The 18177-nt window shown below is 41.3% G+C and overlaps 1 protein-coding gene across 1 annotated transcript; it reads right to left on the bottom strand.

Moving 5' to 3' along the window:
• Nucleotides 1-5280: 5280 nt before the first annotated feature.
• On the bottom strand, nucleotides 5281-16528 carry Twf1 (twinfilin actin binding protein 1). The gene is made up of 9 exons (XM_052748754.1): nucleotides 16395-16528; nucleotides 14927-15004; nucleotides 12826-13004; nucleotides 11985-12080; nucleotides 10927-11031; nucleotides 9113-9238; nucleotides 8524-8674; nucleotides 8235-8356; nucleotides 5281-7213 (listed from the first exon to the last, which is right to left on the bottom strand). The coding sequence occupies exons 1-9, from the start codon at nucleotides 16417-16419 to the stop codon at nucleotides 7043-7045; spliced, it is 1053 nt and encodes a 350-aa protein (XP_052604714.1). The 5' UTR covers nucleotides 16420-16528; the 3' UTR covers nucleotides 5281-7042.
• Nucleotides 16529-18177: the final 1649 nt, after the last annotated feature.

The raw sequence follows: 18177 nt of genomic DNA on the forward strand, positions 1-18177 counted from the left end.
TTCTAATAAAGCTCTGATACTGATACTGGGTTATGTCATGACCATGACCTTTCCCTGCAGTAACCAGCACTGGTAACCAGCACCACTTATCATTCTTTCAAAGAGGGCACCCGATCTTGTTATAGATAGTTGTGAGTCACCAGGTGGTTGCTGGGAATTGAACTCAGGACCTCTAGAAGAGCAGCTAGTGCTCTTAACCTCTGAGCCATCTCTCCAGCCCCAATTTAACCTGTTTCTATTCATCTACATTTTGCCTTGGGGCTTTTTACCTTTCATTCTGTATGTCCTACTCTCCTGCTTCCTCTGTGTCTGGCTGGTTGACCCCTGACATCTCTTTTCTTTCTTCCTCTGAGCCTAAATTCCTCCTCCTACATATTCTCTCTGCCCACCAGCCCTGCCTATTCCTCTACTGCCTAGTTATTGGCCATTCAGCTTTTTATAAGACCAATCAGGTGCCTTAGACAGGCAAGGTAAAATGCAACACATCTTTGCATAGTTAAACAAATATAACACAACTTTGCATAGTTAAACAAATGTTCTACAACAATTATCTTCTATTCCTGGGCATGGCAAAACACAGGCTGGCAACAGGGAGAAAGAAATCATCCCCTGGGTGTGGTGGTATTGTGTTCCCCAAAATATTGTGTACCTTAATAAACTTATCTGGGGTCAGAGAACAGACAGACACTAGATACAGAGGCTAGAAAATGGTGGCACTCACACCTTTAATCCTAGCATTCCAGAGACAGAAATCCCTCTGGATCTCTGTGAGTTCAAGGCCGCATTGGAAACAGTCAGGCATGGTGACTCATGCCTTTAATCCCAGAAAGCAGCCTTTAATCCCAGGGAGTGGTGGTAGAAAGCAGAGAGGTTTATAAGGCGTGAGGACCAGAAACTAGAAGCATTTGCCTGGTTAAGCATTTGGCTGGTTAAGCATTCAGGCTTCTAGCAGCAGTTCAGCTGAGAGCCATTGGGATGAGGACACAGAAGCTTCCAGTCTGAGGAAACAGCACCAGCTGAGGAATTGGCAAGGTGAGATAGCTGTGGCTTATTCTGTCTCTCTGATCTATCAGCATTTACCCCAATAACTGGCCTCAGGTTTGATCTTATTAATAAGAACTGTTAAGATTCATGCTACACCTGGGGATGTCTGGCACCCAGAATGAAACTTCAGGTAAACCCAGCCTGTTTGATCTTCAGAGAGAAGTCTGCTATAGTGGCTGTATTAGTTAAGGTTTCCATTGATATGAAGAGATACCATGGCCATGGTATCTGGGGGGAAGGTGAGGGGGGCGGGAGGGGGGAGAACAAGGGAATCCGTGGCTGATATGTAGAACTGAATTGTATTGCAAAATAAAATTTAAAAAAAAGATAAATAACTAAATAGGTACTTCCCAAAAGGAAAACAGATGGCTAACAATTTTTTTTAAAACATATTCAATATTCTTAGTCATTGGTGAAATGCAAACTAAAACTCCTTGAGATTCTATCTCATGCCAGTTAGAATGCTGGCAATGACGCAGAGAAAAGGGAGCCCTTATTCGTTGTTGGTAGGGGTGTAAACTGGTGCAGTCACCATGGAGATCAATATGATGATGTCACAAAAAATAAAAATAGAATTACCATGTGATCCGGGTTTGCCAATCCTGAGTGTACACCTAAACGGTTTAAAAATACTTGTATATTCGTGTTTATCATAGCTTCCTTCACAATAGCAAAGAAATGTAATGAGACTAGATGTCATCCATAGATAAATGGATAATGAAAACATGGCATTTTGTTCAGACATAAAGAAAAACGAAATCTGTAGGAAAATGCCTGAGTGGAAAGTATATTGAGACAGTTTTGGCTCAGAAAGATTAAACATTTTCTCTCCCAGGTGGGTCCTAGTTTCTAATTTTCCTATGTTTGCATTTATTTGGGAATGTGGAGAGAGCCCAGGAAGCTAGACAGGGGTCCACAAGAGAACAAGGAACGTGGATTTCAGGTTGGGGAGGGGAGGGCAGTATGCTCTTGCAGAAGACCTGAGTTCGATTCCCAGCACCTATGTTGGGCAGCTCACAACTGCCTGTAGCTCTAGCTCCAAGGGCTCTGACACTCTTCTGGCCTTGACAGGCACTGCCTCAAGTGACTAAGTTGGTCTGAGCCTCCACCAGGAAGCTAGGCTGGTTTCTGCTCCTTCCAGGCAGCTGGATTTGTCTCCAGGGAGCTGGACTTGTCTAAGTCGTCTTTGCAGTTTGGCTAGTCTGAAAGGGACTCTCACCAGTCTTTAGTGTTTACTAAAAGATCTTGGGGGGGAGGGGCCTAGTGAATCTGGTCAGTTTCAGGGACTTCCTGAAGTTATTTTGAGTTGTTGCCTTCTGTCTTAAGGAACTCTGCTGTGAGATGAAATGTTTCAGTCATGGAGGAGACTGCTATACAAGCCATCAACCTCTTTGATTGGAGTTGAGGCCAGCTGAACAGAAGGGGATTTATAGATGGCACTATAAACGTAGACAAAAGCCTGTGGCTGGGAAGGCCCCCCTGTGGAAGCTACCGATGCTGCTTGTTTGATAGGCACAGCGTGCCCATTAAATTGCTTTCCAAGCATCATGTTGATGCCCATGATTTATTGCTGCTGTCAGCCTTGGCCAGAGATGATTCCCTTTCAACGGTCAGCTGTAACTACAGAGATCCACAACCCGTCAAACTGACGAGAGTGCCTGTCGAATGCACAGCCAGCCATAAACGGCACACCTCCGTCACCCCTCCAAGGATCAGGGAACACATCACACAAGGAGTGGGAGGAATGCAAGAGGGACACAGCTGTTGCACTTACTTTGTATGTACTTAAAATAATCATTGTGTGTGTGTGTGTGTGTGTGTGTGTGTGTGTGTGTGCAAGTGTGAGTATGCCATGGTGTGTGGAAGTCAGGGTATGTCAGGAATTGTTCTTGCCTTCAGCCTTACTGAGGCAAGGTCTCTTTAGTTGTTCCTCCCCCTCTTCCTCCTCCCCCTCCTCCTCCTCCCTCTCTCGCTGCACTGGCCCTTGAGCTTCTGGGTGATTCTCCTGTCTCCCACCTTGCCACAGGAGAGCCAGAATCATGGGTGCTACCCCACCTGCCTTTTTGAGTGGGTTCCAGCAATCGAACTCAGGTGTCAGGCTTGTGTGGCTAGAGCGCCCTTGCCTGCTGAGCCATCTCCCCGGCCCATGAAGTCTCTTGAACTCACAGCAGCTGTACTTAACCTACAGAAGACCTGCCACAAGATCAGGCCTGTCCACATCGTCATGGAAGACACATGGACTCACATGGTCCTACCTCTCCAGAGAACTTATAATCAGGTAATAGTAACTAGAGGGGAAGGGGGTCAAGGCCCCACCCTTCCTATCTACAAGAAAGTTAATGATTTCTAGGAGGGGAAGAAACTACTTAGCTACTGCCATTCAAGAGTGGGTTAATATTAGCTTGGGTCTTATGTGGCTTTGTTACAAAACAAAACACCCTTCCCTTTGCTTCCTGGCCACAGTGAGGTGAACAACTTGACTATGGGATAAAGGCTCCATCAAGCTTAGCAACAACGACAAAGCCTAGTAGTGACCACGGACCGGACCCAACACTCTGAAACCCTGAGACAAAATACATCTTTTGTAGGGTAACAGGCCAGTGGAAAATTACCCTGTCCCTGGCCTGCCCCCAGCTCTGAGACTTGGAAATCCCCACCCTGTGACTCAGCCTTAAGGACCAAATAATGTTTCAGAGTTAACCTCGAAGCAATACTTCTGGCTGCCTGTACTTTTCCATTAGCTCCCTGTGTGGTGAATGCTCCAAAGACCCTATAAAAGCTGCCCCGCCCCAAGCCCTCTGCGGTCTCTCTTTCTATTCAGAGGTAGTGGCCATTTGGTTCTTCTCCCCAATAAATCTCTTGTGTGAGGTTTGTTGCATGGTGGACTCTGTGGTATTCCTTGGCTCCCAACTGCCAGGATGCCCTTGTGCCAGAAAAACCCTTCTATCTTTCCCCATTTAATTTCCCTCAGCTATTTCGTGACAGTAACGCAACCCTGACACACTCTGCCTAGGCGCTATGAGAAAAAATAAAGACAAGTAGTCAAAATGCACAAACTGGAGGCCAGGGGAGACTGAACATGAGGAGAATTGCATTGGGCAAGCAAAGGGGCATGCATCTAACAGGTTAGAGTGATCCAGGGTGAGGGTTCCTGAGTTCACCATTTGTGGACCACTGGGAATGGCCGTTGAGGCAGAAGGTACCTATGAAGAGAAATAGGAAGTCTTCAGCCGTATCACGCAGATGCTGGTGGCCAACAGCTGAGACTTACTTGTTGAGACCAAGCCATCATCAAAACCACTATATACCACCACATAGCTTTTTGATGAACTGAGAGAAGCCACAATGTCACTTAAGGTGAAGTGTTCCCAACTGTCAATCACATGTGGTGCTAATTAATTGTTAGTCCATTTGCTACAGGAGGACCTTTGACTAGGAGTCTAGGACAGAAAATGAACCCACCCCCCTTACACTGTATATGCAAAGGAAGTGAATATATATCCTCACGATGCATACTGTGGGCGCAGTACCTTATAACAAATTCTCTGCAGGCCTTTGTTTCATTTAGTGTGTGGGAATGCACACGGCAGTGCAGACACACAGGTCGGAGGACCACTTGGAGTGAATTCTCTTTCCACATTGTGGGTCCTGGGGAGTCAATTTTGTTGGGATTTGTGGAAAGTGACTTTACTTGCTGAACCATCTCACTGGCCTGTTTCTAAATCAGCTCTTTAAAATGTTTTTCTTTTTCAAAATTCCTACCAAAAACATCACCCCTCCCCAGTGAAAAAGGATTCCATACTGAAATGCAGACTAAGAATATACCAGTCATTTTCACATGAAGAGCACTGCCCTTGGTCTTGAACTTCCCAGCCTCTAGAATTGGGAAATAAGCAGTTCTTTATAAATTACACCACGCACATTGGACACTTATTTCCCCGGGGGTTGAGACCGGGTCTATGCAGCTCACGTAGCTCTGGAACATATTGGAAGTTTAGGTACGCGCTACCCACTCAGTGCTCAATGTGGTGCTTTTATCATGGAGGGAACTACTGCTACATTCCTGTAGGGCAATTTTAATCTACATTAAGCGCTGTTCTTGCCTAGGTTTCCAACTACTTAAAATCTCCTTCAATTTAAGTAGGCTAATGAAAACATCACACAAAATCACCAGGTATCGGATTGTGCAAAATTATCCGAACATTTAAAATATATTATAAAACCAACATAGACAACTCAAAGAGAAAAAATTTTATTGATATAAAATGCACTTATAAAATGTCCACAGAAGACATGTGATTTTTCACTGCTATATAAATTTATTGGGAATGTTATTCACATCTATTGTCACCTAAAACATACTGTAAACAATGAGTTATACCTAAAACAAATGCGTAACTGATTCTCGCAATTGTTGGTTTAATCATTAGTAAGGTTACACGATCACGTCTATGTTCTGGAATGTGCATTTACTTTGATGTAGTGTAATAGAATTCAGAGCATAACTGCACAGGGATACTTTCAAACAGTCACCACTGGTTCCGGATCTCCACGACAAAGAGTATTCCCTCTGCTGGAAACTGGAAGCTTTTGGCGATGGTCTGCAACGTGTCTCTAGGACTCTTACCACAGCAATCTGTGCGCGGGTGTGACTACGTGTGGACACGTAAAACTACACGTTTACCTCTAGTAAACCAGTGCAACATTACTGTCAACTGTTCTGCATATTTAAATAGTAAAGTCTAAGTATTTGTAAACAAACAGAACACACAAATACCCAAATCTATTCTTAAAAAATTCCATCAGCCCATAACTCCTCTCACATGGTTTATGTGAATACAACTGAATTTTTGAAAGGCGCGTGTATTGCCTTCGGTAATAAGGCTTTGCAATGGGTGCTTCATAGTTCATACCATGAAATGTGCATTACTGACATTTATCTTATGCAGCATGAAGTTCAGGTCAATGACTTCCAAATCCTGAATACCATAGTCCATTTCAAAACTCCTCTAAGTTATGGCTCTGCAGCAGGTTTAGCAGATTAAATATGAAGTGTTCTAACTCCCTCTATTTCAAGTATCAAAGAACTCCGAGGCTCAAAATTTCTAGGTTGTAACTGAAAATACAAAGCTTCAGGAAACACATGTTTTGAGAAAAGTTATTAACTGAAACAAGATTCTTAAGCTAAGTATTATCTGTGTTAACCTGCTAAGCACTAGGAATTGATCATTTTAGATCTGAATACTTGCTCCCAAGTGATAAGACGATTTGCTTTAAGATTTAAAACTTCTAACAGTTTTCACTTTAGTTTTGTTTCCTTTTGAATGATACTTGAACTCTGATCTGGCTTCACAGTACTTATGATGAAGGAGTCATTTTGGAAACAGACATTTGGAAAGCTCTGCGAAGACCTTACAAGACTGTGTAGTCTTCCAGGACCATCAGAAACCTTTAAATCTGGTACCTTTAAAGCTTCAGAATGAGCTGGTTTTCTGAAATTGTAATGCTATAAAAAGAAAAGGTCAAAGTGACACACTGCTGCAGACGGTCCCTGCAGACAGTCCCAGTCTGAGCCCAGCTCTCAAGAGCAAGCAGCTTCCACCTGTCCCAGGCTCCCAATCACACTCATCAAGAGGTGAGCATCAGGGGAACTCAGACCTCACTACGGAGTACGAAAAAGCAAGTCCTCGGGCCTCTGGAACTGGCTCACCTATGTAAAATATTGAAGGTTATGTGGAAGTGTGGAATCAACACGCTATGAAAACAGTGTGACAAAACCAAACATTACTATGTTGAAATCTTGTCTAGCTTTAACTAAAAAATAGAAATCATGAGTCTTCTATAGCATTAATTTAAAAAATACATAGAAGTGAAAAGTGCTATTTTTCAAAAAGTACAATTTTCCTCCCAACTATATCAACATGGAATGATTTCAGTTCTCCTCGTACTAAAAGCTGGAATTTTACAAAACTATATTGCAACATTTAATCAAATCATTTTAATCAGTAGTGGCTTCTGCTTCCGCTGGACCTCTAATCAGTCTTCGAATCCCTCTCTTTCCTGCAGGACCTTTTGGTTTAGCAAAACTCTGCTTATGCGCATGTTGCTTGGGATGTACTTCGTCATAAAGGAAATCTGCAGTCAGCTCATCCCCATTGTCTATCTCAATCTGCAAAGGAGGAAATTAATAGTGAGAAACCATGTAAGACAGGGAACATTCAAAACCGACCACAAGCAGTAAGCCAGCTCCCAGGTCTGGACGCCAACACGAGTGTACCGCACACCTTCCACACGAGAGAACACAAAGACTGTCTGTAAAGTTCCCCTCCCGTCCTTCTGAGGGAGACGCTACAGCAGTCATTTAAACACGGGCAGTCAGTCCCCCTCTAGTCTGCTGCCTCTCACTGCCCCACTTCAAGTCACATTTACAAGCCAAAGTGAGTGCCATGTCCTCCAGCTGCTCTGCTTTCTATACTCAAACACTGCACTGGCTCCTTCATTCTTGGGACACTTGGAATCGCTCTACTGAACAGGTGTGGGCCAATGATGGCCTACAGACCAAATCTCCAAACCAATTAAGAACACTTCACACTTTAAGAAAAACAACAAAACCGTGCAGGAGACCCATGGGACCGGCAAGGCCTAAGGTATTACTGTCTGACCTTCTGCAGTGTAAGCTGACCCTTTCTGAAAGGTCCTCCCACACAGCGAGTGACCCACAGAATCTAGAGTTGCTCGAGGCTCAGCACCCCAACACCAGCAGTTTGTAAGTCTTTCCTTATGCCCCACCTGCATTTAAGAACATATATGGAGATCTGGTAGCGGCACCCCACTTTGTAAACTGACAGAAATGCTCTGTGTATGTTATACTCCTAATGCTACAAATGGCCAATGAGCATTTGCAATTATCAGTGTTAGATTAAGAAACTGAATTTTACATTTTACTCAAGTGTACACTGAAATAGCCAAAAATGACCTGTAGCTACCACACCTGATAGTACAGATCTACAAAGACGGGGATCATGGCAGATCATCCCCAGGCACTCAGCAGGGTCTAAGGATTTAGGGTGAAAACAATAAAATGAAGTATTTCATTTCTAAACTACAGCACCCGGAAATGCACCCCATTGTACTACATGGAAATGACAGAATCTAGCAAAACTTTAACATTCTTAAATAGTAAAATCTACCTTTCTGATCACATTCATCTGTAATTGCCTTTCTACAATTTCTAGCAGAGGGCTCTTGCAGCTAGAATACAGCATCCGCTCTCTTATGCTGCACGTGTATCCAGGCATTGAATAAATAAAAACTGTAAGGTAAAATAACAACAATTAGAAATATCAACTAAAGCAAATCTATAAGCCTCCTAAAACTTCAACTAAGCTCCCAGCAAGAAATACCTAAGAATGCAGTGCTGAAACACGCTAAGCAAACTGAAGGTTCCATGGTGAGGACAATGTGCAATGTGTCACGTACCTATGGACTCTAAGTAGTCCCCTTCATGAGAATGCTTATACAGAAAGAAATGGTAACGTGCTGAATCCTTGGGAATCCTCTTTGGCAAATCTTTTAGTTCTGTATTTGTTGTGTTGGCCAAAATTATTGTTTCATTTTTTATATCTATTTCCTACCAAAAAGAAACAACATTTATTAAACAGGTAAAACAAGTTAACTTAAAAGACAAGGATGATGCACAGTTGTGGATTATCTGGCTTTTTCATACATTTATAGTACTTGGTGATTTAAAAAAACAAAACAGTGAGAGCCTGCCTCAAAAGAAAAAAATTAATAGAAAGCCAAGAAGGAAAAAACATAAAGTTGGGGCTGGAGAGATGGCTCAGCGGTTAAGAGCACTGGCTGCTCATCCAGAGGACCCAGGTTCAATTCCCAGCACCCACATGGCAGCTCACAACTGTCTGTAACTCCAAGATCTGACACCCTCACACAGACATGTAGGCAGAAACACCAATGCACATAAAATAAATAAGCTAATTAAAAAAAGGAACCACACAGGCCACAGCTACCAAGGAGGGCGGCCACTTTGCGGCTAGCGCATGCCTCTTACCAACTGCACGTAGTTGAGCTGCTTGTTGCTCAATTTCTCCAAAGCCTGGAAAGCGTCTCGAGAAATAGGGAACGCCACTCCTTGTAGTGTCTGATGCTTTGTGTCCACGCCCACGTCAGTCTGTACCTGAGACACAGATATAATTGGCAGGTAAAGCTTTAGTGCTTAGCAGTGTCTGAGGGCAAAAAGCAGAAAACTCCACTTAAAAAAAAAGTCTCACTTACCCTTCCCCAATCTACAATTCAAATTCTTAAAACACTTTAAACTTAGAAGGCAAATCATCCTCACACTGATTTACAGTCCTGCTGTGGGCACGCAGAGCGCATGACACACGGGTATGAACTACTGGAGGGAGCCTTGACTGAGCAGCGGTATGGCTTTGGAGGTTTCCCTAGCTCAGGTTGGCACACGTTCAAGTAGGTACAGTAACTCTTCCAAAGGGTCATCAGGTTACCTCCTGAAGTGCAGACTGTTCTTGCTAGAAGTTGTGAATAGTAAAGTGTGCACAGTACACACAGAACTTTACTGTGCTCTACTGGACATAAAATATGACACAAACACCATGCACTGAACTGAAAGGATGACACAGGATCCAGACAGACACACTCACTAAGCTACAACGGCACACCTTCCAGATGTGAGGCTTTCTTTACTAACAGCGTGTAGTGTGTGTGGCTGACAGGAGGATACTTGAAGAAAGCTCTTCAATGCGCATGTTTACAACCGTTCTACTTCACAGACGACAGCTAGTGTAGGGTCTCATGTGCAAGATCGCAACAGAAAGTCAAATACAAACTTTACTGAAGAAAAAGATGAATGGACAGTCTACAGCATGATACTGGATGATGAAAACATCACAGAACATATGCAAGTGCATACCCCAATATGATCCTCTGGGTTCTGATCGCAAGGAATAAAACAAACTATCAAACTTGTACAAAACAAAAAACAGTCACATACAAAGCCCTACTCAAATAACTTTAAAATAGATGCTAGCTCCGTGCCATCAACTTCCCATCAAAGGTACTATGCATTTCCAGACTAGTCCAGCCTGGTATGGAGAACAGTGAACAGTGGTTTGGAACACCTGTTCTTCTCTGTAAAGTTTCAGTAACTAAGATGGCTGCAGACAAAGATTAAAATTATGGCTCCAAATTTACTGGCTTCAATATGCTTAACAAATACTCCATCTTCCATATATGTGTCCAAGTTCACAGAAGTTAAAGCCCATTCAGAGACCTGAAGCATTCTCTAGCATTTTCATTGGATTCTCTTTAGCAAACACTATTCTCTGAAGTAATATATTTTTAAAGAATTTTCTTTATACAGTTGTATTAGATACAAAACTCTTTGAAAACAATGGGTAACACATTTTTCTCTTTAAAAGTACTCATAGCAGGAGGGCGGTGGTGGCGCACAACTTTAATCCCAGCACTCGTGAGGCAGAGCCAGGAGGATCTCTGTGAGTTCAAGGCCACCCTGGTCTACAGAGCGAGATCCAGGACAGGCACCAAAATAACACAGAGAAACCCTGTCTCGAAAAAACAAAACAAAACAAACTACTTAGAGCACAGAGCTTCTAGCAGGAAGTTTGTTTTAACATGTACATTTTGAGGACAGCCCTTTATGAACTGCAATTAGTTTAATATGAATGTTTTACTAATTTTTTTTTCTGAAAACACATTAAGCACACAGATCTTTTTCTAAACCAAACAGAATAAACCTAACCAACCCAACATCTGATTTCCAGTTAACCTCCGTGTCTATTCATTCAACACACTTGAAACCTTGGAAGCATTAAAATTGTAACTTACCTCATTAATTTTAATCTGTCGTAACTCTTCCTCTGCCGCAGTCAGTGGGGCGGGGGAGGACTGGGACAGCAAATACTTTTTATATCCATGTAACGATACATCTTCCTGTAAGCAAAGCAATGGATAAGTATTTTCCAGAAACACAACCAAAGTGAGGCTACATTAGGAAAAACAAAATTAATAGAAAAAATTAAGTGATAAAAAGCAGCTGTAAGAATTTTACTCTTCTTACTTTAATCCTCTATTTTGAAAGTTTCAAAACTTTTAACAACTGTCTCCTTTTCCTCAAGTTTATAATCATTACATCTTTTGTCTGAGTTTGATCAGCCAAATAATGAACTGATCAAGCCTGAAACCTATGAGACATCTGTTAATTTACCATCTGCAGAAAACTGGCCTACAGCTACCAATTTATTAAAATCACTTATATAGTATTTGCAGAAGCACTCATATAAGAAAAAAGTACTTCAAAGAGATGTGCTTATGAGCATTTTGCTCTTGGAAGGCTGAAGTGAGGGAGCTAGGATGGTTTGATGGCTGAGGGCAAGCAAGCTGAGAAGCCAGCCCAGCTCACTGTTAAAGTGGGGGGGGGGAGGCGGGGGCGGGGGAGACACATGCCTCCTCTATTGGTGAAAGCATATCTATCATTTTCTGAAACAGAAGCATAAACCAGCTGTTCAAAGTCTATTTCAATCACCTTAATTTGTGAATATAGTCATAAATGCATCAATTTACCATACATCTTAGAGGATAATTATACTTCAATAGTGTTTATTCTCAATATCAATAGATACAAGTAAATTAATTAGCATGAACTTGCATATCATGAGATATAACAATACTCTTCTTAGGCTTGAGACAGGGTCTCAAAATGTAGCCCTGGCTGTCCTGGACTCAGTACGTAGACCAGGCCGGTATCAAACTCAAAGAGTTCTACCTCCCAAATGCCAGGATTAATGGTGTGTGCCAAAATGCCTGGCTTCACCAGTTTTGTTTCCTGTTCTGGTTTGGGGGTTTTATTGAAACACATAAAAAGCACACAAACATAAGTTCTGCACCTTTACTGTTCCAAATACTTCATCTTTAATGTGGCCACCTCCAAATTCTTTTTTCAGGGTTGCTCTTGTTGCTGCATACAACATTTTTTGACGAACCTATACAATTGTAAAAGTTTTACATGTTAACAGTATTACCATTATAAAAGAAAGCAAGGATATAGTAAAACCTTCAAGTACTTAAATCAGTATGGCTGATACTCACTGACACTAATGACGATAGCCATTAGTGACCATTCAGGTAGATTTAAAATTATACTTTTTTAAAGTAGAAAATAAACTCCTAACTCTATCCTAAAAAAAATTACTAAAATACTATTTCAAAATATTAGGGGAGAAATTAATATAAAATAACTTTTATAGTGATATTTTACTCAAAGCTAGAGCAGACATTACTAAATAAGAATCAAATATTCATGCATTCCTGATGGCAAATACCAGCAGATGAGGAACAGTGGGATGAAAAGACACATGTTTCATTATTAAACAGCTTTAGTAGCTTTCATAGATATCAATTAACAGAAACAATTTCATAATTCTAAATGGTGAAATCTGCTATTTCTTCCAGAATTAAAAATGGGTAATCGTTTGAGAATATCTAGATAGCATTAAAAAAATAGCTTTTTATAAGAAATCTGAGAGTCTTTAAAATCTTGAGCAGTATCTAAAACCTAATTCCATCTTTTACTTTATTTAGTCTACTATCAACTCTCTTTTGTTGTTTTGTGACAGGATTATCCCTCTATGGGAAATGATTGCTCCTTCTTACCCTTCTTTTAGCCTGAAAAAGAAATTCTTCCCAGCATTTAATGTTTAAAAAAAACAACTACAAAAAATTACTCACATGAGAATGATCTGGAGACCATGCAATGAATATCCATTCATATCCCTGGGCATTCTGAGAGTCTAACCTGAATAATACATAGCACGGTTGCTTGTCCTCCAGCAGGGGCAACACAAAGGAATCGTAATCCCGTTCCCAGGAAGCAGAAGGCTGACTACATGATCCGATCACAAGCTGCTCTAGGAAATGAAAATTTCAAACAGATAGATGGTTTGCACTATCAAGTGATGACAGGATGAAGACAAGAAAAAACGAGTTATTTCTCTACTACCGCTTTTCCATAAAAATTGAAAAGGTGGAGCTATACAAAATAATTATAATCTGAGGCATTACTGAGAATGAATAATATAAAGATCTTAGAAAAAGCATGGTTAAAATATTTTATATAAATAAGGAACAAACAAAAATGGTAATAGCTGAGTTAAATGTTCAAATAAAGGACAATTAGATATTTGTTAAAATGTTTATGCTGAAAATTTTATGTAAATTTTATATAAAACTTCATTTACTCAAAACTGTAATTCTTGAAATTGATAATTGTAAAGAATTATGAAACATGCGTTAGCTCCTACTTGACAGCAACACTGCTGACTTAACTTGTTGCCCAAGAGCATAAACTAGAACTGGGAGTTGTCATTTTCAAGTGCTATCTTGCAGAATTCAGTAAGATTCTGAAGGGAGTCTTCCAGAGAATCACTTGGGCACACGGATAGGTTCTACTATACCACCACACAGCAGCAGGGCACATGGACAGGATCTACTATACCACCACACAGCAGCAGGGCGAGCCAGTGACAGCCGCCATCTTCCCTCAGAGAATGTGCAAACAGGTGGTACAGGCAAGTGAAAAAACTCGATTCGTGTTTTAAAAGAATTCATAGACGATCAAAACAAATCACACATACAAAAAAAAAAAAATCCCATAAATGAAGAACAAGAATAAAACAATATGCAGTTTATGTGAACTTAAAAACTTAAAACAGAATTATGTCTATGTAGGCATTTAGGGAAAGGGAACTGATCATATGTAAAAAACTTTCGAACTGTAGCTGCCCCGGGGAAAAAAGATAAGTCCAGCAGTCAAAAGACATTTTTACATCAGAGAAACAGTAACATTTAAAAAGTTAAATTTGGTTCGGAGCAAACTATAAAGTACTAAGTCCTTGATTGAAGGGGTAGGTATTTATTTTTTTATTCTCTGAAATTTCCTAATTTAACATTTTTCTCAAGATTAAAAAAAAAAACCTGGAAAATATTTAGGAATAGAAATTTTCCTTCTGAAGAAATGCTTATTAGATACATTTTATCTTCCCATTTTGTTTACTAACTAGTCACTTAGGAGATAAGAGCATTCACAATTTTAGCTATTTTGAAGTAGACATTTGTTCCTATTAAATATTGTAAGATTTTTCTAAGCTATTTTCACATTTTAATAAGCAGAAAAATGAAAAAACAAAGTTGATTTATTTCCAGTTCATGAAAAAACAAGTTATTTTTTGAAAACAAAAGGTTCTAGGGTATCTGAGGAGGCCAAGGGGATGCTTTCCGCACATTTGTTTGGACATGAAGTTTTTACGGGTGACTTCAAATTCATCTAGCTCTGACGTGGTCACTCAGCCAGTTTTCCCAATCACACAGTTACTGTTAAGGAGACCATTTATAATTTGTCATATTCTTAGAATGTTTCCAAACAAGAAATGGTAATATTCCTCTCTCTACTCTAGGGTCCAATCAGACAAAAACCAAAAGCATTGAAATGTTTCTACTTCAAAACACACTCTACTGAATTAACTCACAAATACTTAGTTTTGTTTGTTTTAAATAGTGGCCTGGTTACTGATTTCCATTCTAGAAGAGGAAGCACTAACATTAGACATGGATTCTAGTGCAGAAAGATACACAAAAGATGAAGCTATCATACCAGAAACTATCTCGGGTTTCCCCCATAGCTACACAATTTAAAAGGAAAATAAGGCTGAAAGGCAAAAGTTGAACTTGTTTCATGCTGATTAATAGTTCAAATTACTAATAACACTTGGAAACCTGAAACTGTAACATCGAATACTCAAAGGACACATAGTATCTTAAAATGTTAACTAACCATTTTCAATAGATATTTTCAGAAGTCTGTACTTCCCATCTCTGGCTCTGGCAAAGATCTCTTTAACATCTTCACTTGCTGGGGAAAATGATAAAGAAAAATAAATCCATTTTTAGCCTAGAAGTACTTTATTTTGCTCTTTACACAAAGAAAGCATAAAGAAAAATGTAGATTATATAGCACTTTCTTATTGTTATTATAAAACAGAAGCACAAAATATGGGCATTGACTATTATTAAAAAAAATACTAAATTTTAAAAGTACACGAACTCAACATTTTAGCTACAGAATTCCATAGCAGAAGTAACACTGAGGTGAATACTTTTAATCAAACTCAGTAACGGACGAATTACTTCATGTCTGAAAACGTTGCAAGTTGCTTCTATAGTCCAATTTTAAGTTTGTGATAGCGTCTTCATTTCCTGTATCTGTCCATCAAAAACAACAGGATCAAGTCTCGATTTCTGATTAAAGAAAAAGCTTGTAAAAGGCACTAGATCTTACACTGTTGATATCTTTCTTGTATCTCTCAAAAAGCTATCGTTGTCACTGAGCAAATAAACATTTAATAACCTATGCCTTGTGTACTCATTACAGCTTCCATTTTCATTCTTGGGTTGGTTTCCAGCAAGACTGTAAGTCTTGCTATAAAAGGCTCAAACATCAAACTTAATCATTAATTTTGACGCATTTAAAATGCCAAAATTAACACGGAAAGACAAATGTTTTTAGAAATGGGACTATTTTTTGCCCGGGTGTGTATGAAAGAAAGAGGAGGTGTCAAAAACCCTTAAACACAAAACAAGTTATTAACTGGTCACCTGGGGGAAACACTCAGTTGACTATTACAGGAAGTGTTCTAGTTTATGTCAGAACTGGTTAAATAACTCCAGGATATATTATTTGATTCTAAGGAGGTGAGTACTTTCAAGTTGCCTATTTTCAAACCAGGAAATAATGGAGGGTTAAGATACACAAGTATCTCCACGGGGTGATCAGGTGCAGCCACAGAGACCAGGTTTTTCATGCTGCCCGGGGGAGCATCCAAAGATGGAAAAACACTTCCTCCTCAGGATTTCTCCGAGAGGAAAGCACGCTCCCGTTCTGAGATAAAATCCGGGGAGTTTGGGAGGCAGCCTACAGCTGCGGGATTTGTTTGTTTCTCAAATGATCTGAGTGCTGGCACAATCTCCTTGCGGGGAGGGGTACCGAGGAAAGGCGCTCGGCTTGGCCGGCCTGGGGTCCTCCTGCTCCGGGAGCCAGGGTCAGGAGGCGGCGGGTCGGCCCCGTACCGCTCCACACGTCTGGGCTCTCCTGCAGGCACTGCCTGTTAACGTGGCGGCGGCCGGGTAGGGCCGCCAAGGGACACGATCCGGGCCGTCGCACCCAGAGCGGCTCCAACGCTGTCGGCGCCTCCAGCGCTCGGGCCCGCCGCCTCCCGGGAGCCCCTGCCCCGTGGCGCCGTTACCTTGGATGCCGGTCTGGTGGGACATGGCGGCGGCCGCAGGTTCCCGGCTCCGGCGCAGGGTGCGGCAGCGGCACCGGCCGGCGGATCCAGGAAGTAGCGGCTCCGCCTGCGCGTCATCTGCCCGCGACTCTCCGCCCCGCCCCCAGCACCAGCCGCCTTCGCCTGCAGGACGTAGGCCCCGCCCATATCCCCGCCCCCGTCCTTTCACTGGCTACTCTCGCAAACTCCGCCCCGCCAGGCTTTGGCCACGCCTCCCGTCACTGGCCCCGCCCCTCGCTCCCCGCCCTCTGCTCCTGTACCTCACTCACAAGGCTGCACCCTATGGCGACGTGTTGCGTGCCTGCACGTGTCTGCACAGCGACCCTGCCAAAAATTCTTAGAGGGGAAAATGACCATTTCCCCAAACATACGTTTTCTGCGTAAAAGACATGCTTTTTGTTGTAAAGGAAAGGCCACTTGAAGGCGACAGATAAAACTGCTAAGCATTTGCATACCATAAGCAAGATGGGATTCAAGACCGCTCCTGGGACAATTTTAAAATATGAGACTGTAGAGTCTTCCATCATTTACCCTGTTATTTGACTTTTAAGCTGTTCACTTTTCAATTGATCACTCACACAAAACCGTGGTTCTCACCTCAAGGAGAAGAAAAAATAGTTTATTCTGAAACCAAATATGTGGCAATGGGTGGAGGGGCACAAATTCATTTAACCCCACCCTCCACCCCTCAGTATCATGTTCCAACCTGATAACACTTTTATGAATTTTTTCTGTAGTAGCAGAACAAAAGAAAATTACAAATCATGGCATCTTTAAAATGTATGTTTGGTGGGGACATGGGGCTATACCAAAGTGGAGAAATCTCTGCTACCGGTTCAGATATTACCTGATGACATTTGTAACCTTTAAGTGGTAGAAACTAAGTGGTCTGTACATCCCAAAAAATTTTACCTCGTGGTTCCAAAGATGGATGTTAAGTAAGACACAGGAGTGGGCAGTAAATGGGATGGTCCAAGATAATTTGGTTTGGGAGGGACCTACAATACAGTCCTACACAATCAGGTAGTTCTAGTCAGGCAGGCAAACTTTTTGAGTTTTTAGCAGGTATGGGGTGACTTTCTTCCCAGGAATTTCAATTCACAGCACTTTAAGAGATCTCTTTGTCCTTTCTCTGAGTCCCCAAAGAACTGAGGATACAGCCACTGAACCACTGAGCTGACCTCTGCGGTCAGCTCTACCACTGAAAATCATTAATAGAGCTTTGCTTTAGGTTGGCCCTTTATTGTCTCAAATCAAATGTGTATTCAAGGTTACCTGGAATAGAGTAGTTAAAATTCTTTCTCACTTCAGACTTTTATTAGCATCACTTCCCACACGAAAACTAATTATATTGTTTATTTTATGGTTTTTTTTTTCTGTTCTTAAGTAGAAAGCTAGGTCTTGATTTTAGAGCTTTGAACTAATAAATATACAAAATTACAATATGATTAAATGCTCTTCAGGCGAACAATATAATAACATCAACAGAATCCCTCTTTGAGTATAATGCATTTTCAATAAGCCACTGAATAGGCCAGCAAGACCACAGAAAACAAGACTGTTATATTCTGGGACTTAAACTCTTTCTTTACCAGATCCTCATACTCACGGATTAGTCACATACAACCTGAGTTTTGGGGACTTCTTTGGGAGGTGTTTCATTCCAACAAGTACTTCCTGGCATAATGGTTCATCCTGATTTACCAGTTTTAAGTATACTGTTGCACAAAGGGAAAATTGTAGA

This window comes from Peromyscus californicus, unplaced genomic scaffold, assembly GCF_007827085.1.
Source record: "Peromyscus californicus insignis strain IS unplaced genomic scaffold, ASM782708v3 Scaffold_20__1_contigs__length_68692818, whole genome shotgun sequence".
NCBI classification, from domain to species: domain Eukaryota; kingdom Metazoa; phylum Chordata; class Mammalia; order Rodentia; family Cricetidae; genus Peromyscus; species Peromyscus californicus.